The 26,086-nt window shown below is 43.1% G+C and overlaps 1 protein-coding gene across 3 annotated transcripts; it reads left to right on the top strand.

Annotated features, from left to right (window-relative positions):
• The first annotated feature begins 5,155 nt into the window (after window positions 1-5,155).
• On the top strand, window positions 5,156-24,368 carry POPDC2 (popeye domain containing 2). Of its 3 annotated transcripts, none has more exons than XM_043594254.1 (4): window positions 5,156-6,506; window positions 11,070-11,178; window positions 17,425-17,815; window positions 22,701-23,229. In XM_043594254.1, exons 1-4 carry the CDS (start codon window positions 6,016-6,018, stop codon window positions 22,772-22,774), a joined length of 1,065 nt encoding a protein of 354 aa, XP_043450189.1. In that variant the 5' UTR covers window positions 5,156-6,015; the 3' UTR covers window positions 22,775-23,229. The 3 variants fall into 3 exon arrangements, with proteins under 3 accessions (XP_043450189.1, XP_043450186.1, XP_043450188.1); XM_043594251.1 differs by lacking the exon at window positions 22,701-23,229 and adding an exon at window positions 23,614-24,368 and having other exon boundaries at window positions 5,235-6,506; window positions 17,425-17,956; XM_043594253.1 differs by lacking the exon at window positions 22,701-23,229 and adding an exon at window positions 23,614-24,368 and having other exon boundaries at window positions 5,242-6,506.
• Window positions 24,369-26,086: the final 1,718 nt, after the last annotated feature.

Below are 26,086 nucleotides of genomic sequence, written 5' to 3'. Positions count from 1 at the left end.
AGTACTGCCTGCCCGATCTCTAGAAAGGTTATACCCATTTGCACCTTTGTATCTGAGGGTGCCCATTTCCCTAAGTTCTTAGCAAGGCTAATTTTTCCAGCTTTTGCCAGTTTGATATGCTCACACGATATGTAAAGGAACTAAAGCACTTCTTGACATCTACCACAGTTAGAAATCCATCTCACAAGACCTTCTGCCCATCCTTCCCTAATGCTTAAGCCTTCCCAAAGATTATGCACAGCATTTTGGTACTAATAAAAGAGATGTTACCACAGTAATTTGAAAAATGAAGCACTTCACTTCCTAGTAGGTGACCACAACATTCTGACATACATCTTTGCTAAGCCCCTGCTATTCACAGTAATTCCCAAACTCTTAATACAGACACAGTCACACCATTCTTTCTAATCATTTCTTTTTTTCTAACCTTAACATTTGACTGGAAGGTTGATGAGAATGGGACTATGACCCTAAGCAGGGCTTACCTTAGGATAACTATACCTTTCATTGGTGTGATGTAAGGCTGTTGGAAAAACCATAATCCCAATTTTACAAGTGAGTGAGATACTCCGTTTAAGGAAATTGCTGTGGTCAAACAGCTGGCGACCTGGGATGTGAGTCTTGGTGAGTAGAGGTCAAGCCCAATGTTCTCTCCTGTACCAACTAATATAAACCTATTCATAGTTATAAATTCATTTATTCATTCAGTACATATTTAGTGAAATTGTATTATATATAGGGAACTGCCCTAGATATTGAATACTCATGTGTGAATCAGACATATATTTTGTCCTCAAGGAGATGAGAGGCTATTTGACTCTACATTTATTGAGGACATAATAATATGCTAACTATGTGCTAAATAATGAACAAAGGTTAGTAAGACATGGTCCCCACTGTCAAAGAGTTATAATCTAGTAGATACATGTATATAAACTACAAATATATAAAGTTAAATAGTACTATGATGACTATTCCAAGAAGCTTTCCTAAAAAGAGTGCATGTGTGACTACCCAGGGTTTCTTTAGGTATCAAAAACTAGCTAGCTGGTAGTTCCATCTGTGTGCATCATGGTGATTTTGAAATCAAGTAATAGAAAATCCTCATCAAGGGAAACTCATATGACTAGAAGTCCAGAGTTAGGGCAAGCTCTAGATGAAACAATATCATAGGTTCAACGATACCATCCAAGACTCAAGTATTTTCATCTCAGAGCTTCCAGGACTGATGAAATCATGTGCTTTCTTATTCAAGTCCAGCAGAAGAAAGAAGCCATTCCCAAGGCATGATTTTTTTTTTTTAAGTCCGAGCCAAATTAGGTTATGTGCATTTTTATAGACTAATAATAGTTGCCAACAGAATGCCTTATGCTGATCGACTTAAACAGGATCCCTGCCCCACTCCCGCCCATGGATTCATGTATAATAATTAGATATCAGCACAAAACTGGAATTCTGTAACAAGGAGGAAGTGGTAAGTGGATTTTGAGTAGGCAACCAATTTTCCACTAAACCATCTTGTTCACTTAACCGAGTCATTCTGAATGGTCAAATTGAGTTTGAAGGAGCATTTCCTCTCATAGTTTACTCAAATTTTTGACAGAAAAGTATTAGTAGAACACAATAAGTTGTGTAATGTTCAGTTTTCATAGAATAAAAGAATCAGCAGATGTTCAGAGAACTTTCCTGAAAAGTAGTCCTTATGGAGATCTTAAGGGAGATCTGAATCTAAAAGCATTCAACTGCAGGTACCAAAACACCTAACTAAGCGCTTAAGCAGTAAGTGCAGTTTACTTCCTGTCATGAAGTCTGGAGGTTGAAAGTTCCAGATTTGAGATAGTGGCTCAGTCATAATTTTGAGAACTGGTTTATTCTATCTTTCAGCTCTTTGTCCTCATCCTTAAGTATATCATATCTCATGGCTATCATATCTCATGGTAGCTCCAAGCATTACATCACTGCACAAGTATATTCAAGCCAGGATAAAAGGTAGCAGGACTTCTTACTGTCTGTCAGGAAGTATACTTTTCCCCCAGAAGCTCCTACATGCTCTTCCTTTTATATCCCATTTGTCACATGCCTACACGTAAACCAGTTGCCATCAAGGGGAATGGGATATCGTCCTTGGCTTTGACCAGTCTTATTTCAAGCCCTGGCAAGTGGGAGAGAAGCCCACCTTTCTTTAACATATTGCCCAAGCAAGAGCACAGTTCCATAAACTAAGGAAAAATGGGGAATGGCTATCGGATAGACAATCGGTGGTGTCTGCCCAAGGTCGCGTTGGCAGTGTGTGTCTAAAGCCTACACCATGCCTGTGTTCTGTTTTAATATATATTAGGAAAATGTTAATTTCAAGCTCAGTGTTTTTCAAACTGTATGTGGTTTAATATTTTCCAATTAACAACCACTACTAAGGAGATGGAGGTGGGTGGCAATACACTTAAAAAAACCCATACATTATGCAAGCCCAAAGTTTTTATTGAATTTAATGGCCATTTTCTCTGTCAAATTGCTATAAAAATGTCTAAATTCTCTCTGTTTCTGCCCTTATGTCATCATGGGACAGTAACCGTTCACACACCAGCCATGGTTCACTGCCACACTGGGAGGGACAGTTTAGCCAGCTGACTTCATAATCTGGCCCCAGCCTGCCTCTCCCACCTCGTGTTCTGCTGTTCCTTTTGATTCACCTAAAGCAGGCTATACTCTGTTACCAGAATATGCCATGTATTTTTGTTTTACTTCTGGACTTGACTTCACATTCTGTTCTCCCTTCCCGGAATGCCCTCCCCTAGTTGGGGAACACCTAGTCATCTTTTTAGACCAGCTTAAATGTCACCTTCCCTGTGATGTTTTTTCTGAATCCTTTCTCCCCAATCCTTTGGGTTTCCTTTGAACCCCAAATACACTTATTTTATTGGATTGCAGTTATTTCTGGGTCACTCTTCCTCATCATACCAAAAGTTCCCTGAAGGTGACAATTGTCTTGCTCATCTTTATATCCCCTGTGCTTGGTGTACATACTTTGCCCTAAATAAATGCTTATGGGATTGAATCAATACCATAAATGATGTGACTTCTGTTTGTTTCCTTTTATTCTCCCCCAATATTTTCTTCTGTGCTTCTACCCGCATATTTATGGATTTCCTTATAAGAACATACCATTTTGACACAAAATGTTTTCCCTCTTCAGTCATATGGATTTAAAAACAAACAAGACACAACTTTGCATTGTCGTATTCCCATCATAGGTTCCGTCCTTCAGCCAACAATATCACTATCGTGACAGCCTCTGGGGCTTATGTACCAGTGAGGCCACACCACCAGCAATATGCTCAAATCCCCCATAGCATATAAATTCCCAAACGTACTTGGCAAGGTGGGACAACACAGAGAACATACAACTCAAATAACCTGCCCTGTAGTTCACATGCTAGCTCTTTGACCTTCCTTAACCTCTCGGAGTTTGTTTCTTCCATTTAAAAAAGAAAGGTGTCATGGCATGACATGAGGAAACAATGACTGCTTGATAGATGGTAGCATCCTCTGCTCAGATGAGCACGTATGTGGACTGACAAGGCAGGCTGAGAATAACAGTCAGTGGGTCCTTCTGTCTCTTTAAAGGGTCAGGGCCAGCCCATCGGTCAGGCATGCCGAGAAAGACGACCTGCTTTGAAATGTTATCTTGGGCAGGGCCCTGGTTGCTTCTTCTTTCCTGCTTCTGATTTCCTGGCTCATAGCTGGCAGGGACGGCAGCCCTGGCAGCTCTGGGTGCGTGACTAAGGTGAAGGGATGAGCAGCTGCTGCTTGCCGAAGTCAGTGGTTGGTTGGGAGGCAGGCAGGTGACATAAAAGCAGCGTATGGAAATCCCCACACTCTGCTGCTCAAATGACATCCAAGTCATCGCTGAGAGGAGGACTGGGGCAGGGCCTTTCCTTCTCCAGGCACTCTCTATCTCTTTTCCTTTACCACTGATTTCCCCCCTCAACTTTAGAAAGAAGGGAGTAAGGTACACATTTGTTGGTCAAGCGATTTTAATTAAAAAAAAAAAAAAAAGAAAAGAAAAAACGGGCTTCCTTTAACATGCCATGCATTTTCACAACTCCACGGCTCTACCTCTGCTGTTCTAACCTCTAGAGATGCTCTTCTCCCTCTACCTACCTGGTTAACTCAATGCCTGTGCCTCAAACCCAGCATTAGCTCGTATGTATTCCTTCCTGTACCCAATGTTTCCTTCTAGGCAGCCACCTCTCTTTAAACTTAACTCAGTTATTGTGCCCAACACTGAATTGCTGTTGTTTTTTCAAGTGTCTTTCTCTTGATTGAGTGAAAGCTCTTAGGAATCTGATTCTCTGAGTGCTTGGCTCATAGCAGGCACCCAGTAAATATTTGTTGAGCTAAAAAGTTCCACTCCTCAGCATATTTGACAATTTCTAATTTCTCACTAATTTTGGTTTGGTTATCAGCAGTATAATAAAAGTCCCTGGGGATTGAGCACTCAAGTAGTTTTGGAAAGTTACTGGGTACCACACCCCCCAAAGTGTCTCAAGGGCAATAGAATGATAATAAATACTAAGTAGCAGCAAGGGAAAAAATCAAGGAGTCATTTGGAAGCCAGAGGGACATGTCTTAATGTTTGCATACTCCAGATTTATTTTTTGGGGACCCCAAATAGACCCCAGGTTCATCCAGAAGTTCCTTGGATGTCATCAGACTTCTGGCGGGTGGGGGAGGGTGCATGTGGGATTGGGAGTCATGGATCTAGTCTATTTCTACTTGCTGTGCAAACTGCTTGGCGCACAGCGCTGAGTCTGACTTGGGATCAGATCCTGGCTGGACCACTTACTGCCTATGGAACTTGTTACTTAGGTGAGCCTCAGTTTTTTTTAGATCTAGAAGGAAGATAATATTTATTTGGAGGGGTTGTATGATGACTAAATAGTATCTATGTAAAGTAACTAATTGAGGTCCAGCACCGGGTAGCCTGTTTAATGGGTGGTAGTTATTATAACTTGCAAATAATGGGTAGGGTGATGATCTGAGCACTGTAGTACCATTGTATTAACTATGCCTAAATCCAGATATATACAGGAGAAAGTCAGCTTAGAATTCAAAGAACTGCTTTTCGTAGCCATTTTTGTTTAATGGGTGTCAAATAAATGCCTAGAGATGTTTATAATGTGACTTAATAAAGACTTCTGAGGGGTTTTCCAGTTCTCACTGTTAGGATTTTTTCTTATAATAGTCCCCTACTTTCCTACTTGGCTATGCCCTCCCAGCTCAGGAGAGCCCCTAGCCCTCCCCACCGGAGCTCTGAGCAGTACCCAGCCTGCCTGCCGGTACTGTGGTAAATTCTCTGCTCACTTTTCCTTTGTTCTCCCCAGCCTGCCTCACTTGCCCAGAGGTCTTGTCCTCTGGGGAGATATGTTAAGTGCTCTGCCAGCCTGCCTGTGTGCCTGGCCTGTTTTTTCTCACTGCCAGTACCTCTTGGATTCCAATTCCAAACATGGTATCCATCTGGGGTCACCCTTTCTTCCGGTGCCAAGAGAGACGCATTCCAAATGGAACACAAGTGTGCCTCCCGTGCTGGGCTCTCCTCATTCTGACTAGGGACAACAGAGAGCAGGATGTGGCCACTTTATCCCTCACCGCTAAAGTTTTCGATCCCATAGTCCTATCTTTACCTCGGGACAATTTAGATTTTTCTGCTAAGAGCCAAATGTGAAGTCTGCTCTAAGAAACCTAGAGCCCAGGAATCTTGCAGAGCTCTGCAAAGAAGGCCAGAACCTTGCTGAAGGAAAACGAGAGGGAAAAAAGTTTTAAAATTCTCCATGAAGTATACTATGTTCTGCCATTTATTCCCAAGGCTACTGGAAGCATTCCTCTCAGGAAAGGCAGAGTTGGCGGTGAGAAGCCGGACCTGAGAAGACTCTGGGAGGACAGATTAGTTCATTTTTTGAATTCCCTATATGAGGACAGTCTTCAAGCCCAGCAAGGCTTTGAGACGCCCTGAAGATGAGCGCTAACAGCAGCACAATGCGCCAGCTTCTCTGGCAGGACCCAGTGTGCAGTGGCTGGAAGCAGGATCTGGAAGGGGCTGTCTACCATCTGGCCAACTGCTTCTTGCTCCTGGGCTTCATGGGGGGCAGTGGGGTGTATGGATGCTTCTACCTCTTTGGCTTCCTGGGCACAGGCTATGTGTGCTGCGTGATGTGGGGCTGGTTTGATGCCTGCGGCCTGGACATCATCCTCTGGAGCTTCCTGCTGGCAACGGCCTGCCTGTTCCAGCTGGCACACCTGGTCTACCGCCTGCGTAAAAACACCCTCCCCGAGGAGTTCGATCTCCTCTACAAGACGCTGTGCCTACCCTTGCAGGTGCCTCTGCAGGTGTACAAGGAGATTGTTCACTGCTGTGAGGAGCAGGTCTTCACTCTGGCCACTGAGCAGACTTACGCTGTGGAGGGTGAGACACCCATCAACCGCTTGTCCCTGCTACTCTCTGGCCGGTAAGCTACTGGGTCGCTGCTCAGCATTTCCTCCCTCTGCCCATGCTTCTCATTTCCCAGTGTGCCCCTTTGCATTCTGAGGCCCCTTCCATTGAGGGAAGGATATGGCAAGTCAAACAGACCAAAACAGATGTTTCTAAGCATGGGTTTGGTTCCTCTTTCTTAGCATTTTCCAAGAGGAAACAAGATCATGAGGCATCTTCTTGGTTGGCAGGAAGGACTGTGGGTGCGCTTGGTGTTGGGAGGTGTGGGGTGAGTGTTTCTTGAGCCTGGGTCTGAAATGACCACACACACACACACACACACACACACACACAGTATACACACACTGGTGGATCATGCTTAAGCTGTCACAACATCTCTATAAGCTCTGGAAAAGTGAACATTTCAATAAGGTAGATTTGTTCCTTTCGTATGTATTCAGTATTTCCTAAGTGCTGACTGTATATACAGGGAACAGTGCCTGTTCCTTGCCAAGGGATCAAGGAAACAGCCCCAATTGTGTTGAGGATATCATATATAGGCTCTGTGGTAAAGCCATTTGGTATACAACCAGATGAGGAGGGGGAATGTTCCCTGTCCACTTTTCCATTCCCATTTGTTCTGAGATTCTTTTACAGACCAGTGAAGTACTATAAATCTAAGGACAGTGAGGGAAGAGTAGTGATGCCCACACATATCTCATTGAGGATTTGGTGGAGATACCTTGGACTCCTTTTAGGAAGGGTGACAGTCAAAAATTAGCAGAAATGATTTTTTTTTTGAGTTTATTTATTTATTTTGAGAGAGAGAGGGAGAGAGCATGTGTGCAAGTGGGTGGGGGAGGGGCAGAGAGAGAGAGAGAGAGAGAGGGAGAGAGAGAGAAAATTCCAAGCAGGCTCTCTGCTGCCAGTGCAGAACCCAACGTGGGGCTCCATCTCATGAACAGTGAGATCGAGACCCGAGCTGGTATCAAGAGTCAGACAACCAACTGAGTCACCCAAGCACCCCAGCAAAAATGATCTTAGTCAGGATCAGTGTATGGCCAATCATACCCTGTACATGTGTATTGGCCAATGGCTGATATTTTCAGAAGAAATACCATGGGGCTCTATGCTGTACATTTGGTAGGCATTTGTGGAATCTTTGAAATATTGCCCTAGAGGGACTTACTTGTGGGACTGAGCATCAAACAGTTAACTACTTAACATAGTATATACTTGGGCTGCCTCAGTGGAAAGCAAGCAAAGTATTTCAAAAGCTTTGTCCTCAGTTTCCTCCCTTGCTTTTTTGAAACCAGGAGAATGTGGTAGAAAAGATAAAGATAGTAATCTTATCAGAAGGCTTTAATTCCAAGGTGGGGGTGGGGAAGAAACCAGATAAGACTGTCAACCACACAGTGAAAAAGAAAAAAGTTTGAGGATGATAATGATGGTACCACAACTACTACTGGTAGTGCTAATATGCATTTATCTACTAATGTGTAGAAACAAAAGTGTTATGTATACATGTGATTATTTTTGGACTCAAAGTCTTGGGTTGAATAAGCTATGAGGTTTCGTGGGGAGACATTTCATTTCATTCACGAGTAAAGTGAAGTGTAAGCAAGTGGCATTATTTATAAACAAATATATGTGTAAATACAAATACAATATGACTATTTGTCCCCTACAGTTCCATGCTTAAAATAAAGACAATTTAGGAAACATTCTCATTCATGATCCAGGATATTATTTGCTCCTCATGGCTCATCTGTTCAAAGGAGGGAATTGAGACAGTGGGGAGAAAGGCCCTCTCCACTAGTATGATGCATGTGTATGGAAGTATATTAAGCTTATTGTATGGTTCAGCTATCTTTTATGTGATGAATTTAATATGAACTTATATAAGACCACTTCCCCGTGACAGGGAGAGGGGGACTTGCCCCCTCAGTGTGCCTTTTCCTAGTATACTTAGCATCAAAAATCCAAATCAAAAATTAAACAGTTTTGGAGGCACCTGGCTGGCTCAGATTGTAGAACATGCAACTCTTGATCTTGGGGGTGTGAGCTCGAGCCCCATGTTGGGTGTGGAAACTACTTTAAAAAAAATAAATAAATGAAATATTTTTTTAAAAAAAATTAACAATTTTCCCCTTTGCTTTTCAAAGTTTGGAGTAAGGGTTTTACTTTAAAAAAATTTTTTTTAGATATTTATTTTTGAGAGAGACAGACAGACAGAGCATGAGCAGGGGATGGGCAGAGAGAGAGAGAGAGAGGGAGAAACAGAGAATCCCAAGCAGACTCCAGGCTCTGAGCTGTCAGCACATAGTCCAATGCGGGGCTTGAACCCATGAACCGTGAGATCATGACCTGAACCAAAGTTGGATGTTTAACCAACTGGGCCACCCAGGTGCCCCAAGAATCTTATTTGTTATCTTTCAATGTCCTCCTGTCTCAAATTTGCTAAGTTAGAGCTGGGAGCCAAGGCTTCTAGTCTATGACCAGGCTCCAGTTTTAAAGGAGAATCATTGTACCTTGGGCTGGTTACAGTTAGGTACTGAACACCTTGAAGCTGTGAACAAGAACTCTATGCCAGGAAGTGGGGGCTTCTTGTACAGACCTCCCCATCTCTCATGCAGACTCTCATCTGGAGCCCTTTGCTGAAACCTCAGATGTCCTTTTTTTTTTTTAATTTTAATATTTATAACCAGTCCCTTTTAAGACTCAGAAAAGCCAAGGGAATTCCCCAAAGTTTATCACCCTGTTAAGCTGTGCTTACTGTTGGTGAGTTTCTCTCATACAAAATTCTCTCATATGCACAGTCTCCTGAGTAGGCAACTAAGCTATTCATGTAGGAAGAAAACCTGTTGTCCAGGAGATCAAGAAGGAAGAAGAGGCTTAAATGACAAAGAGCATAATAGACCAATTGAAATGGCTTCAGGGAGCCATGCAGGCTTATTAGATGTCATAGTCTAAATAATGGCACTCCTAGTAGCTGGCTTGAGTGGCCAGAGCCCTTGCCTGAGGAGCTGGTAAGGTGTGGTGTATGCAGCAACAGGCTCATTCTCTCCTGTTGTCTTTCTTCCTGTATTTGAGAAGCTTTTCCTTGAGATGTTGGTCTGCTTTTTATGGTGACACAAGTGAGTTCATCTGTTCAATTGTTCCTTCCTTCTTTTCTTTCTCCCTCATTCCTACCTTCCCTTCTTACTTTTTCCCTTCCAAAATTATTTATGAAGAGTGCTAGGGGCTAAGGATCCAGTGTTAAAATATGAAAAATACTGTTCTTATCTCATGGAGCTATCAAGAAAATCAATAATTAATGTTTGACATAGTGATGAATAACAGACATAATATTTCCAAAGAGAAATGCAAAGTGCACTGAGAGCAGGTACCTGGTGTATCTAACTTTTCTGGGGAGGTCAGATGAAACTTCCTAGAAGAAGAAATGTTTAAGCTGAGATCTACAGAGAAGGTAGAAATTAGGAAGAGATCCAGTTGGAGGGTACAGAATCCATGGAGACTCTGAGGTAGGAGAGCATGGCACTTCATTTTCTCTTGAATATACTTATTATTCAGGGAAGTTCTGCCTGGCTATCTCTATATATTACCTGGTTTTGTAAGAGCAAATGTGTTTCTTCCATTGGAGACTATAGGCTAACACCACATCCTTGGCTTGGTGTGAGAGCTATATCCCCTCTGTCTTCCGTCTTTAAGATGTCAGATAAAAGGCAACAGCTTATTAATTGGTGACAGTCTTTGGTAATCTATATGTAGACATATATATCTAGGCGTTCATTAGGAGCAAGATTTGGAGTGCTAATAATCCCATTTGGCCAGAATTTAATCATATGGCTGTATCTAGCTGCGTGGGAGGTAGGGAAATGCAGTCTAGTTGAGTCTAGACTCAACTAGCTGCGTTGGAGGTAGGGAAATGCAGTCTAGCCACAAGCCCAGCTAAAATTCTAGCATTGTGGGGGAAGGGAAAAAACAGATATTGGAAAACATACAACACATTGGACCCCAGTTCTCCATCTATTCCCATCCTGATCTGCTTTTCAACATCCTATTCATGTTTCAAAACTGAGCTCCAATGTCACCTTTTAGAAATCTGCCTCTTGAAGAGAATTAATTTCTCTCCTTCCTCTATTCTCCTGTTCCACAATAACACAGGTTGACCTACAGTCAGTTATTTATGCATCTGTGATTTCCACTAAATTGTGAAATTCTTAAAGGCAAGGATCAGATCATACCCTTCTCTGCATTTCCAGACCTCCAGGAACACAGGAGGTACTCCATGAATATTTATTTAACCAATAAAGCTCCAGAAAAAAAAAAAATGAAACAGTAGCTCCTTTCCAATGGACAGAATATACCTCAAAGATCTTTTTATCTTCCCCCTTTGTTTAATAGAGACACCTCCTTTCCTGGTATAACTCATGTTAGAGAGAGGTTGAAGCTGAAACTCTGAGTTTTCAGGGGGAAAGAGGAAAAAGCCGATATTGGATTCTCAACATTTTCCATTTTTAAATATGTAATGTAGACTGAAGAAGATTTGGGTAGTCGCTTTCCTTTTCCCACATGGTCTCTTCTCTCCCTTTGCCAGGGTTCGTGTGAGCCAGGATGGGCAATTTCTGCACTACATCTTTCCTTACCAGTTCATGGACTCTCCTGAGTGGGAATCGCTGCAGCCCTCCGAGGAGGGGGTGTTCCAGGTAATAGGGAGCCTGTGGCAGCACCATCCCACCCCATCCCACTGTGACCCAGTGATATGTCCCCCTCCATCTTTCCCTGCTTACATCTGTTCTCTGAACTACCGCCAATGTGATGCTAGACGTGGGAGCACTCTCCTTCTGTGGAAAGAGTGCGTGGGCTGCTGGCAGAGGTGGGTGGGGTGGGACAGGGAGGTCCTAACCCCTGATAGGTGGGCCATGTCACTCCTATGCCTAAAACCCAGTGATCACAAAATAAAAACCCACACTCCTTAAGACCTTTTGTGATATCCAGCCACATCTCCAGCCCCTCTCTCCTTCCCACTTTTTGCTTATACGGGTCACACTGAATGACTAGTACTTCCCTAAACACATCCAATTGTTTTGCAACAGCCATGCTTGCCCCCCTCTGTACCTTCTGCCTGAAATGCATTTCCCCCCTCTAAATGAGGCTACGGCATCTTACTTCCTCTGAAGCCTGCCCAGACTGACCTCATCAGCTTCTATCCCAAAGCTTATTGTTCCTGTCTGTGTGCCTTTCTATTCTTTTTACTTCTGCTGACTGGTGCATATATTGCTCCCTGTTCTCATGATCTGGTTTCCTTTCTGTCTTTCCTTTCCTAACTCTTTGAGTAGAAATCTGGGCTTCCCCTTCTCTCTATTCTCGGGCTCCAAAGGACAGTACCATGAACACAGGAAGTGTTCAAGAAAGCTTTTCTGAACTGGGGCAGTTGGTGTCTCAGAACTCTGTGAGGCATCCACAGACATGTTCCAAGGTGGGGGCTGCCAACCCTTCAGACTTTAGTTCCCTTCTTTGCAGCTCTCACTTATTGAATGGCTAGTACATGGGAGGCGCCATATGTTATATTGCCTTATTGATTCTCGCAACAACCTTCTGAGTTGGATATTATTATTACCCCACTTAACATGAGGAAATCGAGGTTCCAAAACATCAAGCAATTTGCCCAAAGTCTTCGTCTCAAAAGTGGCAAAGTCAAGTTGCCTGGCTCTACTATTTCTCTTCTTTTTTTTTCTTTCACACTTTTATTCCCCCCCAAATCTCAAACTACATGAAAACAACCTCAGGGGTAATTACAGCATAAGCAAACCATGGTTGTATTAGCAGAGCTAGGAGAAGAAAAATGAAGAGGAAATTTGCACCCTTATAAATGCTTCTTTTTTTTCTCATTTCACCCATCTCCCCACCCACATCTCCTCTGTAAACCATCAGTTTGTTCTCTATAGTTAAGAGTATGTTTCTTGTTTTCTCTCATGCACTCTCTCTCTTTTCTTGCTTTTGTTTGTTTTGTTTCTTAAATTCAGCATGAGTGAAATCCTATGATATTTGTCTTCCTCTGATTGGCTTATTTCACTTAGCCTAATACCCTCTAGATCCATCCATGTTGTTGCAAACAAGATTTCATTCTTCTTTGTGGCTGAATAATATTCCATTGTACCTATACACCACATCTTGTTTATCCATTCATCTGTCAGTCAATGGACACTTGGGCTGCTTCCATGTCTTGGCTATTGTAAATGATACTGCTATAACAACAGCGTATGTGTATCCTGTTGAATTAGTGTTTTTGTATTCTTTGGGTAAATACCTAGTAGTGTGATTACTGGATCTTATGGTAGTTCTATTTTTAACTTTTGGAGGAACCTCCAAACTGTCGTGCTCCACCAGTGCATTGGCTCCACCAGTTTGCATTCCCACCAATAGTGCACGAGGGTGCCTTTTTCTCCACATCCTCACCAACATATGATCATATAGACCTTTTTTAAAAAATTTTATTTAAATCCAAGTTAGTTAACATATAGTGTAATAATGATTTCAGGAGTAGAATTTAGTGATTCATCACATACATCTAACATCCAGTACTCATCCCAACAAGTGCCCTCCTTAATGCCCATCGCCCATTTAGCCCATTCTCCCACCCAATATTTCTTTTCTTTTTAAAAATGAGCAGGTCACTAGTACAGTGGAATGAACACACACACACACACACACACACACACACCTTATAAGGACTCCCCTGTCCAAATAGTTTGCTAGTACTGCGTTCCATGTTACTTCTATCACTTCTATTGGGGAGTCCCCCAAGCTAGCATTTGAGCTAACTCCAGAATAGATACATGCCAGGCAGTGGCCACTTGGCTGGGCCTGCTTCTGCCCCACCCTGACTTCTGACTCTGTGAGGACAGATCCTGAGAGACAGACAATCCCCATCCCACTGCCAGGCCACCAGCCATAGACCCCCACTAATCATGTTCCTCTTCCACCACACACACCCCTACCGTCTCCAACCAGCCCAGCAGTCTCCTGTGAGAACTCCTTTAGGGCCCTAAGAACCGGTCCTGAGCCAGATAGACCAGGCTCTGTTTCTGACATTGACACTGATGAACAGGTGGTGGATAAGCTGGGTGTCCTCCCCTAAGCTATGCTTGCAAGGAGGGGCTGTAACCCCAGATGGCCTCTCAGCCTGGAATGTAGCTACCGTCATATTCCTCCCATTTATATTTTTAGTGTGCACCTCCTCTGGGAGCAATAAGATCCACACGTTTGCTATTGGCTGTGTAAAGTCTCATTTCCTCTTTGTAAATGTCAGGTGTTGTCCTGAGTTATAGTTCATTCTGTCCTTGCCTTCTGCAATTATAGTCTTTGTGGACTAATAGGGCAATCTGTAGTGACTGTCTGAATCATAATTCTCATTGTGTTTACCACAAATGAATCAATGTTCCATCACACCTCTCAGCAATCCAATTAAATAAGAATTTATTGACTGTTTAGCACTGTGATCCTCTCATTCGTCACCAAGGACATAGCATAGGAGGTATCATACAGAAATCATAATTATTTCTCCAATTTACATTGTGTCTTACTAAACCCAAGTCCTCTTTACATATGTTTTTTCATTTGATTCATTTAATCAGCCTCTGAAGTGCGAACTAAAGAAAAAGATTGTTGAAACTTTGTTACAGACATATGCACATGCATGGGGGAACGAGGCAATAAACAAGTTTCCTGAAGACCTCTGAGGAAGGATTTTATACAGGACGTGCAAAAGTCACATTCGGTTGTTTTGCAGCGTATAAGATTTGTAGTCTTTACCTGATTCATTCAATCACTTCAGTAATGTATATGGAACATTTATTGTATACTAGGCACTGTTAAAGGTGTTTGCGATGTATCAGTGAACAACTAAGGAAGTTCCCTGCTTTCATGCCATTTGTACTCTAGTAGGGGAGATAAAAATAAAAAAATAAGCCACAGAGATAATGACTAACTATGTAAGATGTTAAAAGATAATGAAAAAAATAGTGAAAAAAATAGAGTGGCTTAAGAGAGTTACAGATGCAATTTTATGTAGGGTGGTCATAGAAATCTTTGTTGAGAAGGTGACATTTAAACAAAGACCTGAGGGAGGTGACAGTGAGCTCTGGGAAGCTGAGGGCAGAGCAAAGTAGATAGAAGGAAGAGCCAGTGCAAAGGCCCTGTGGTGGGAGGGACTAGCATGTTTGAACTACAGAAATGAGGCAGTGGTGGCTGGAACGGAGAGAGGAAGGGGAGAGAATAGTAGGAGAGGATCAAAGAGGGGATAAGGAACCGCATCATGTGGGGCCAGAGCATGCATTTTCTAAACAGAGCCAAAAGAATTTCCTAATGCATCGCAGGTAGTGTGTGTGTGAGAAGGAGGATCAAAGAAGACTCTAAGGCTTTTGGTCTGAGCAGCTGGAAAGATGGAGCTACTATCAACTGAAATAAGGCAGGCTACAAGTAGAATTGGTTTTGGAGGAAAAGAGGAAGTTCAGTTTTGGATATATTAGATTTGTGTCATCTATGAACATTTAAATGGAGATGCTGCACAGGCAGTTGAATATTTGAGTCTAGAATTAAAGAATGAGGTCTGAGCCTGAGACACAAGTTGGGGAGTTTTGGGGAACACAGATGATATTCCAAGCCATTCGATTAGATGAGATCACTAAGTGAGTGAGTTTAGACAGAGAAAAGTTTAAGAATGGACCGACTCTGGGATACCCTAGTGTTTAGAAGCTGGGGAGAAAAAGGAAGCCTCAAAGGAGCGACGAGGAGGTTGTCCCAGGAGAGCGTGGCACCCTGTGAGCCGAGTAGAGAAAGCTCATTAAAGAGAAGGGACCATCAGCAAGGTTGACCAGGAAAACTGATGTCACACTGCAGCTTAGAGGCCACTGGTGACCTTACCAGGAACAGTGTGTGTGTGGACTGTGAGGGGCAAAACCTTGCTGGTTTCAGACAGAGTGAGAGGAGAGGAGCTGGAGACAGCAAGCACAGACAACCATTTTCCTGGAGTTTTGCTGAGAAGGGGAGTAAACTAATGAGGCCGTAGCTAGCCAAAGAAGAGAGGCTAGGGGGAAGAAAAAGGATTTTATTTTGGTTTATTTTAAGATGGAAGAAGTAAAATCACATTCATAAGCATGCCCATTGTCTTTGTGTTTGGCATCAAGGACACCATTTATGTCCAGAGTGGCTTTTCTTCACACCTGCTTCAGGGTCAGTACTCTGATTTCTTGTTTGGGAATTATTGGTAAGTACACCTATAAAGTATGGGCCTTGGCAGATAGTGACGACTCCTTGCTGAACTGCTAGGAATGGGCAGATTGTGAGTACTTCTTTCAGAATTTTTTTCTCATGAGGCACCATGCTTGGAGAGATTAAGGAATTTGTCTGATGTCACACAGCTGGTCAAAGGGTAAAGCTGAACTTGAAGCCAGCTCCTGGCCTTGATGAAGCAATTTAGAGGCCTGACTTCAGGGTTGATGATGGGAGGGGAGGGCGGGGAGAAGCAGAGGTGAGGAAATGAGTGAAGAAAGTAGAAGAGGTCTACTGCAGAAGGAAGGAAGAGAGAAGGGTAGTGGGAGCTCTGGTCCACAATGCAGGAATTAAAATCACTATAGAAAATCTCTAATAAAGGGTGTTTGGAAGTCAACCCTACCTTTAATAAGAAAATCCACATGAAGACTTGAACAAAATGCCTGGCTCACAGCCACCTCTAGGTAAAAGTTCGCTGCTATCATCATCACCATTATCTCCATTGTCTCCACGATTCTTCAACATGAGCCTTCTGGCCGCCTCACTTTTAAAGTATCGTGGCCAATCCAATTAAAAGAATTGTGTGATTCTACACCCTATTCCTTTACTCTCCTACTTACGTTTCAAGTTTAACCCCAGTTTTAGCACTTATCATTGTTAAAACAAGGATTTATCAAGCACCTGCTACGTGCCAGGCACCTTACCTACCCTGCAGGTGTAAATTTAGCTTTGCATTATGGGCCCATAGTAAGTGCTCAGAACTTCCTAGATGGCTAAATAAATGGAGAGGGGGGTGCCCTTTGTCTCTGTGCTCTTAAGAGTTCCTCTTCCTCAGGGTGCCTGGGTGGCTCAGTCGGTTAAGTGTCCAACTTCAGCTCAGGTCATGATCTCACGGTTCATGAGTTCGAGACCCATGTCAGACCCTGGGCTGACAGCTCAGAGCCTGGAGCCTGCTTCGGATTCTGTGCCTCCCTCTCTCTCTGCCCTTCCCCCATTCACAAAAATGAATAAATGTTCTCTGTGTCTCTCAAAAATGAATAAACGTTAAAAAAAAAAATTCCTCTCCTCTGTGCCCTTTTTCTGACTTTAGTCATCAGATCTCTTTGGTTACTTGTCATAGCCATATCAAGAGCCGCTTCCTGGGCCTGAATTCCAGGCCAATGTTCTCCCACTGATGCAACTTGGCAGGCCTAATGAGAAGCTCTTCTCTAACTGAAATGTGTTCCAACCCTTCCTTTATCTTTACTGCAATATATTATCCTTCTTTATTCTTAAAACAAACTGTCATCAGCATGCCAGCCTTTTTCAGAGCAATGAGAGGCCCCATCTCTATTTTGAGATCACAATAGAGTCAGAACCTTCCACAGCCATGGGACCACAGAATATGACAGCTGAGGAAACTGGGTGTGGAAACTGAGGTTCCTGGAGGGGAGGGCCCAGTGGGTGAATGGCTGAACCCAGGGCTCCTGACAAGTACACCCCTCCATGTCAATGCACACAAGTAAAAGTCATTCACTGGCCCTCCTCCAGGCAAGGCCATGGGGGGCACCCATGGTGGGGGCTCCCACAGTTTCTTCAACAAAAGTGCAGGCTTTTGCCATGTAATTGTATGTTTCTCTGAGCTAAGCATGGACACAGTCTAATTTAAATCTTCACTCTCTTCTCCCGACCCCTTTCAGGTCACTCTGACTGCTGAGACTGCATGTAGCTACATCTCCTGGCCCCGGAAAAGTCTCCACCTTCTTTTGTCCAAAGAGCGATACATTTCCCGCCTCTTCTCAGCCCTGCTGGGCTATGACATCTCTGAGAAGCTCTACGCTCTCAACGATAAGCTCTTTGCCAAGTTTGGGCTGCGTTTCGACATCCGTCTCCCCAGCCTGTACCATGTCCTGGGTCCTGCTGCTCCAGATACAGGGCCAGAGTCTGAGAAGGATGATGAGGAAGTCCGTGAGTCAGCCATGCCCACATCTGCCCAGCAAACACCCCCTCACTCTCCTCTTCCAGCTGCCAGTGGCCCTCCAGCACCTCCCTCCCGGGCCAGGATGTCCAGGCCGGACAGCGGCGTGCTGGGTGAGGACTCCGCCAGTCTGGTGCTGGAGGATTTTGAGGAGGTGTCGGGATCAGAATCGTTCATGGATTATAGGAGTGATGGGGAGTACATGAGGTGAGGGAGAGCTAACACGGGCACAACCACCCGGCTCAGGATCCTGTGTAAGTACTCAGAAGGCAGCTCTTTGCCTTCCCGCCAACAGTTGGCCTTAACTCAGCTTGTAAGGGCAAAAAACCATTTCACGGAGTCTGTCCTCTCACAGGACTCCCAGAAAGTGGCATTAACCCAGCCTTGCAGTAGCAACTCACTCCAGGTGCATGCAAGGCGTCGGGGGATTTTCTTTGAACTCATTTTTTATTAAGGGTGATTGCGTCTTAGAAAGTGGGCTGCTTGACGTTTTGAGCAAGCAAACAATTGCTAAATTGTTTGCAAGTTTGTGTGAATAGTTGTTTTTTTTTAACGTTTATTTATTTTTGAGACAGAGAGAGACAGAGCATGAACGGGGGAGGGGCAGAGAGAGAGGGAGACACAGAATCGGAAACAGGCTCCAGGCTCTGAGCCATCAGCCCAGAGCCTGACACGGGGCTCGAACTCCCGGACCGCGAGATCGTGACCTGGCTGAAGTCGGACGCTTAGCCGACTGCGCCACCCAGGCGCCCCTAAAATCACATATTTCAAAGAGGCTTGTGATATACGCTGATGACCCTGGGAGGAAAGCATCCCACCTTGCTGTTCTCTTGCCCGGTGGAGAGTGCGTTGCTTGTTCGGGCAGAGGACTGGGTGCTGCCCTGTTACTATGATCCTATGGGTGTAACAGCAGCCTGGCTTTCCCCACAAACCATACCTGGGTGAGATGGGTGGGCACAAATCTGGGAGGACCTAACAGTAAGGGCAGGATTTCCCTCACACCTCAGGAGAATGGACAAGAAAGGCTGCACTGAGTAGTTCCAGGAAATCGCTTGCGTATTCCCCCTTGTTGCTCTCACAGTGCTGTGACATTTTCCTCTGGGACTCCACCCAGCAGTGGTGGAGGCCTGGATTCTCCTAAGGAAAATCCCACGGTTCCCAGTTGGGAAAGCATTTCCAAGTGTGTGTGACGCAGGTGCCCGAGGGACCCACCATCCTTTGGGAAGCACTGACAAATGTTTCAAGGAGCTAGCTCAGTAAGGAAGGTTTCCAGGGTACACATGGTGAATGAGTGAATGTTTATATATTTTATAACACAAGTTATGTAAATGATGAAAGAGGTAGGAGAGGCAAATGATAAGAGGTTAGAGTGTTGGTGTTAGAGATAGGGAATGTATCATCTCCTGTAGTACCAGTGTCCCTAGAACCATAGTTGGGCTGATTCTGGAGAATTCCATGGATCTATCCAGGACCCAAGATTACTTGTTGACTTCCTCCATTTACAGTGACCACTCTCATCACCCCTTTCCCATTGTGCTGATACTCACCTTCCTGCTTGTCCACCCCCATCCATGCATATGCGTTATGTCCCGTGGATCCCTCTCTTTGTCCAGCATGCCCACCCACCTATACACACTCCTAACTCATAGCAGCTCTTGGTGTTCTCGTTTTCTTCCTGGTTTTGTCCTTTTTTTGTAGTTCTATTTGCTCTTCTTTCTTCCCTCTTTCTGACTTCTGTTCAGTCCTTGGTTCCCTTCAGTTTGCTGCTCATAAGAAGAAAAAACAGGCCTTCTCTTCTTAGTTAATTTCTTCTCTCCTTTACATTTCCCCCATTTAATTGTTGATATATTTCTCCTCTATTACCTTCTTTTCCTTTCTTCCCCACTTCCCTGTCTTGCTCTATCTACTCTTCCTCTTAACCTGCCCTGCACCCCCATCTTGGTCTTTAATCCATACTCTTCCAAGATCAGTACCTCTCCCTCTGCCTGTAGATAAAACCATTCAGGTGAAGGGATGAAAATTCCCAGCTTTAGGTAGCTACACATTTCACATATTAGTTTTCCCAGACATTAGGAGGCAACGTGATAAACGAGAGATAGCCAGAACTGGGAGCCTGAAGTGTCCTGGCTTCTACGTCTGGGTCTGCTACGTTTTGCAAACCACACAACCTCACTGAGCCTCACTTTCTTCATTTGAGTGTGTTGGATAAGATGGACCCCAAAGGCCTTCTTGGGTTTATGTTAAGAAGGCAAAGGATGAGTTGTTCAGAAGCAAAAAAGAGAAACAGTCAGCAGTGAAATGGACACAAGCCCCAGGACATCACAGTGTCTTTCAGCATATTTCACTACACTTACTCTTATGACTTGGGACTGTCCTCCTCCTTGCTGAATGGTGGGTTCTGCTTGATTAGAAGGCGCTTGGGTGGCTCAGTCAGTTAAACGTCCAACTTCAGCTCAGGTCATGATTTCACGGCTCATGAGTTCGAGCCCCCGTGTTGGGCTCTGTGCTGACAGCTCAGAGCCTGGAGCCTGCCTAGGATTCTGTGTCTCCCCCTCTCTCTGCCCCTCCCCTACTTTTGCTCTGTCTGTCTCTCTCAAAAATAAATAAACATTAAGAAAATTTTTTAAAAAGCCCCCCCCCCCATTCTGTACCTGTGAAGACTCTATCACCTACTATGTGATGATAGTGCAGATGTTCTGTGTGAAAGGTCACCACTCAATCTCGAAGCTCCTCTGCCCTTGAGACTATCATATGAAATAGTCCTTTTCAAATCATCCTTTGGGAAGCAGCCTTTTCAGAACCTCAAGATGAGAAAGCTGCTACTACAACTCCCTTTCTAAAGTATTAGTATTGGCAATATAAAGAGAGTACATTTTTCAATGTTTCTTTGTTCAAGTAATAGAAAGGAAAAAACGTATTATTTACTTCCAAACCACAGAGTTTTCAGAACAACTTGAAAACCTGATCAAGTTGTATAAATTTCAGATGGCTTTCAGTTCAGTCTGTGATAATGGGATAATTTAAACCGGAGATCCTTCTCTGGAATTGTGTTTTGGGGGCTTGGTTTGACTTATTGTCATCAAATCCCTTCTAGGGTTATTACTTTAAACAATAGTCCCTTGTGATAGGTAGCAATTTACTATTGCTTCCTTTGTAATGAGGGGAACAACTCACCATCTATTCCCCGGCTCTTCAGTTACCAGAATTGTAAGCTCAGTGCTGTTCATCCTGGCACAGCACTTACATAAGAAGCATGAAGCTGGCTGAGTTCTACATCATTGAGAAAGACACAGCTTCATCACACTGACACCCATGCTTGTCCTTCCCACCACGACCAGCTAAGAATAGCCAGCGCTTCCACTAGAGGTCTTTTTGAAAAACAGTACATCTTTTAGTCTGGGGTTGCCTGGAATTGAATGCTACTTCTTTGAATGGGCAAAACAGCCCTCCTGCATAATGCATTCATGGGGGGGGGGTCTTAGAGTCAGACCTCGCATTAACCCAGCCTTCACTAGGAGTTTGAATTCTGTGGAGGACACTCTCCACAATGTCCCATTTGGTGTCTTACTTATAGGAGCTGCTCCATGAATGCAACTCTGGAGTGAGCAGTTAAGTCAGAGAGCAAGTCTATTAGCACAAATTATCACTAATCGAAAGCTGTTTGAAATGTGGCCAATTTTGATTATGTTTTCAAGTTATTCTGTGGTTTGAAAGTAGAAACCATATGTTGTTGCCTTTCTCCCTATTATGTATTTATTTATAAATGTTTATTTATAAATGTTTATCAATGTTTATTTATTTTCAGAGAGAGAGAGAGCAGGGGAGGAGCAGAGAGAGAGAGGGAAAGAGAGAATCCCAAGTAGGCTCTGCACTGTCAGTGCAGAGCCCCATACAGGATTCTATCTCATGAACCGTGAGATCATGGCTGAGCTGAAATCAAGAGTCAGAGGCTTAACCGACTGAGCCACCCTGGTGCTCCTCCCTATTGTTTAAATAAACAAGCAAATGAGAAACAGATGACAACATGGAGACTAACTGTGGTAGGGGAAGGAGCACAGGACCAGGATAATAGTACCCAGGGCCAGAGAGCCAATTCAACAACTATTTGAGTATCTACTGTATATTTTAGGCACTGTGCCAGATAACTACGTCATGGATCATCATGAGTAACAGTTGAAAGAATTGAAGGTGTTTAATCTGGAGAGATGAGCAAGAGTGCTATCCTCAGATTTTGAAAAGAAGGGGAATTAGAATTTGCCTTAATTTGGGGGGGCGCCTTGGTGGCTCAGTCAGTTAAGCATCTGATTTTTGGTTTTGGCTCAGGTCATGATCTCACAGTTAATGATTTCAAGTCCCGCATCAGGCTCCATGCTGACAGTGTGGAGCTTGCTCGGGATTCTCTCTCTCCCTCTCTCTCTTTGCCCTTCCCCCACTCATGTTCTTTGTCTCTCAGAATAAATAAATAAGCTTAAAAAAGAATTTGCCTTAATTTGGTATTCTTGAGGACAGAAATGAGTTAAGGACTGAATATGATAAGAAGGAAGGGTTTTACTCAGTATTAATAATGGGTTGCCTCATAGAGTTAGTGAGTTACTCATCATTGGAAGAGTTCAGGTAGGAACCAGAAGAAATCTCAGAGATTTTATAAGGTGATGCAGGCTCTGAGAGAAGGATGCCTTAGGCTATTGCTATTAAGGTGTCTTCTAACTCTGATACTATGATTCTGTGATTCTAAGATCTGACTCTGGTCCTGTCACTTAACAACCATAAAGTGTGGTTTCTCATCTCCAGAACAGGACTAATAGTCTAATGGATAATAAATACGTACTAATAGGTAGATAGGTAGCCTGTCTACCTCACCAGGTTGATGTGAGGAGTAACCGAGATAATGTATAGAAAGGTAGTTTGTCATTTGTAAAGCCCTAGTTAAATGTGTAAAGTATTTCAGTATCCCATTGTATACAGAATTGTTTAGCAACCCCCCTCCCTCTCTGTCAGAGGTACATGATTTCACCTCTTATTTCCCCCAGTCTGGCTTTCCAGGGAAGGTGGCAACTGGCAGAGGCCCCTGAGGACAAAGGCCCAGCAAAAAGGTGGAGACTCACACGATGGGCTCCTCAGCCCCTGACTCACCAATCACTTGCCAGACCTTCATCTCTTTTCCTTTATTGGCTCATGGGGAGACAGATCACCATCACACTCTCTTCACCCTCTTTTCATCACACTATATTTTTCTCTGCAGTGGCTGTAAGGTCCTTTTGGAACTGTCAGTTTTGCTAAACAGACCTGGGGCAAAAAAATTGCCCCTAATGGTGGCACAGCAGGAGCGGCCCCCGGGCCTCAGGTTCTGAGTCTCTGGGTGGTAGCACCACTCTCTCTGCCAAGACCTCATGTTGGATCAGCTCAGTTAAAGAGGAAGCAGCTCCCTCCCAGCCCTCTGGATCACAGCAGCCTGCAACCCACAACAGCCTGAACCTATTGTTCTCCTACTTGTATTTTACAGGCCTCTCTTTGTTTAAAAAAAAAAGAAAAAAAAAGAAAAAAAAGACAGGGGTCTTATAAGACTCATCATTTTGCCATACAGGTTTTTTTTTTTTCCTGGAAACTCATTCAGTAGTGCTAGATAGGAAGTAGAATTCTATAGATTCTTCATAGGAAGCACCAGGAGTTGATTTCTTGGTCTCGTCTCCTATAAAAATGAGACTGGGCTAAATAACTTCAGAGCTGGTTCATCCTAATACTCCAGAATGAGATGATTCAAAGATACGACCGCCCCTATCACATCAGGTATTGGGGAGAGCTAAAGCGTTGTGAATTAGTAGAAGAAAAATAAACTGAAAAGAACCCTGCGGTGTTAGGCAAGCCACCTGGAGCCACAGTGCTGAAATCCTTCCTCTTTTTCTTTCCACAGCTTCTAGAACTCCTCTCCACAGCTACTCTCAAGTTATGTCCAGGGGACAGGCCCCCTTGGCTCCAACCCACACTCCTGAACTTTAAGGATCAACAAGCTATCTTTTTCTCTGGCCGCACTAATCTTCACAGGAAGGTCACTTGAGTGCACACCGCGTCTCACCCCTTGGAAGGCTCACAGGCAAGGTCAGAGCAGACACAGAAGACGTCGCCCCGCTGCTAACATCAAGGGCTCCAGGCGACTTGTGCAAATTTACCCTCACCAGCCTTCCTTCCAGGAAAAGGCACCCAAAAGTGTGAAAGCACCGATCCCATCCTTCACTAACTGCAGAATCTTGGGCAAGTTACATAGGCTCTCTGAGCCTCATCTGTAGAGTGGGGATTCACAAAACCCATCTCCCAGGGTTGTGGTGAGCACTGAATGAGCTGACTTAGGTAGAGCCCCTCAGACATGTACATGGCGTGACACCTAGTAAGCACTCCATAAATCACTCAGTTTTTTTCCCTTGTTGTTTTTCTGAACTGTCAAAAGGGTCACTGAAGTTAGCTAGCCAAGAAGTTTTCATGGTTTACTTGTTTGTTTTTCCAGTTAGATTCAATTTATAGAAGTAGAAATTTTTAAAAACCTAGTTTTCCCTTAAGCTTTTAAGTTCAACTTACAAATCTCTTGTTCTGTTTAGGACCCTAGTATTAAACAATAGTTTTCAGAGGGACTTTAAAAAACTTAGTTAATTAAATTTCCTTTCATAGTTTTAAGTGGGTTTATAAATTTAATATATTCTATTTTACTTTTCCCCTAAATACTTCAACATATATTCTGGTTATCTATTGTCCTGTAACATTCATACCTAAAACAGTGACTTTTTTTAATGAATATAATTTATTGTCAAATTGGCTTATGTACAACACCCAGTGCTGATCCCAAGTGCCCTCATCAATGCCCATCACCCATTTTTCCCTCTCTCTCACCCACCCCATCCACCCTCAGTTTGTTCTCTGTATTTAAGAGTCTCTTGTGGTGTGCCTCCCTCCCTCTCTGTTTGTAACTATTTTTCCCCCTTCCCTTCCCCCATGGTCTTCTGTTAAGTTTCTCAAGATCCACACATGAGTGAAAATTCTAGCATATAGAAATATAATTGATGTTTTGTATCTTTAACTTTAATTCAGTGATCTTGATAAATTCACTTATCACTTCTAATAATTAATTCAGGGAGTCTTCAGGATTTTCCACAGATTCACATATATCATCCGTAAATAATGATGGTTTTATTTCTTCCTTCCTAACCTATACCTTCCCCCTCACTCCTCCTCCTCTTTCTCCTCCTTATTTTTCTTTTGATTCCTTGTTTTTCTGGGTAGGACCTATAGTACAGGGATGAATGGAAGGGATAATGAAGACATCCTTCTCTCATATCTGACTTTAAGGAAAATATTTTTAATATTTCATTATTAAGTATAATGTGTGCTATTAGATTTTTATATTGCCCCTATCAGATTAAAGAAGTTCTTTTCCTAATTTGCTGGTTTTTTTAAAATCAGGGATGAGTATTGAATTTCATTAAATGATTTTCTGCATTTATGGAGATTATTTTTCTCCCTTATTCTGTTAATGAATTACATCAATAGATACATGAATATTAAAACAACCATGCATTCTGGAGGAAATCCAATTTTATTATGTTGTATTTTCCTCTTTGTCTATATCTGAACTTAGTTTGCAAATATATATATATATATATATATATATATTAGGACTTTTACAAATATGTATCTTGTAATATCATTGTCAGGTTTGATATCAGGGTTATGCTGACTTTGTAAAAGTAGTTAGGAAGTACTCTATCTTTCTTCTTTCCTATTCTTGGAAGAGATCTTTAAACCCAGAAAGCTTTATAACTCTTGGTTCCCACTCCACCCATGTTACCTTCTACTCTGTCTTCTTTTTCAGTCAGTTGCCCATGCCCAAAACCTTGGAGTCTTTCCATTTATCTTAGTTCTATTTTCAAAACATATCCTGAATTCAATTCACCACCTTCACTGCTACCACTGATTTCAAGCTATTATTTCATACCTGGATTAACCTCAATGGACTTACAACTGGTTCCCTATTTCTCCTGTCTCTCTTCCCCATAATCTATTGTACACACAGCATAGTGGTCATTTAAACATGTATATGATCTCATCACTCTCTCGCTCAAAATTTCAAATGGCTTTTATTATACTTAGAGTAAAATCCAAACTTCTTACCATGCGACATTAGTCAAGATGAGCTTATTATGACTTCATAGCACAAATGTTTATTTCTCTCTTAAAGTCTACTGCCAGTCTGCATGACTCATGAGGGCAACCATCTTCATGTTGCAACTCAGTGATTCAATCTACTCTGACCATCTGGCTCTGTCACTTGAAGAAAGAAACAGCTTGACATTCCTGTGCTAGCTTTTTGATGCTTTGGCCCAGAAAGGATACAAATC

This window comes from Prionailurus bengalensis, chromosome C2, assembly GCF_016509475.1.
Source record: "Prionailurus bengalensis isolate Pbe53 chromosome C2, Fcat_Pben_1.1_paternal_pri, whole genome shotgun sequence".
NCBI classification, from domain to species: Eukaryota; Metazoa; Chordata; class Mammalia; order Carnivora; family Felidae; genus Prionailurus; species Prionailurus bengalensis.
This window is presented reverse-complemented; position numbering and strand designations above follow the sequence as displayed.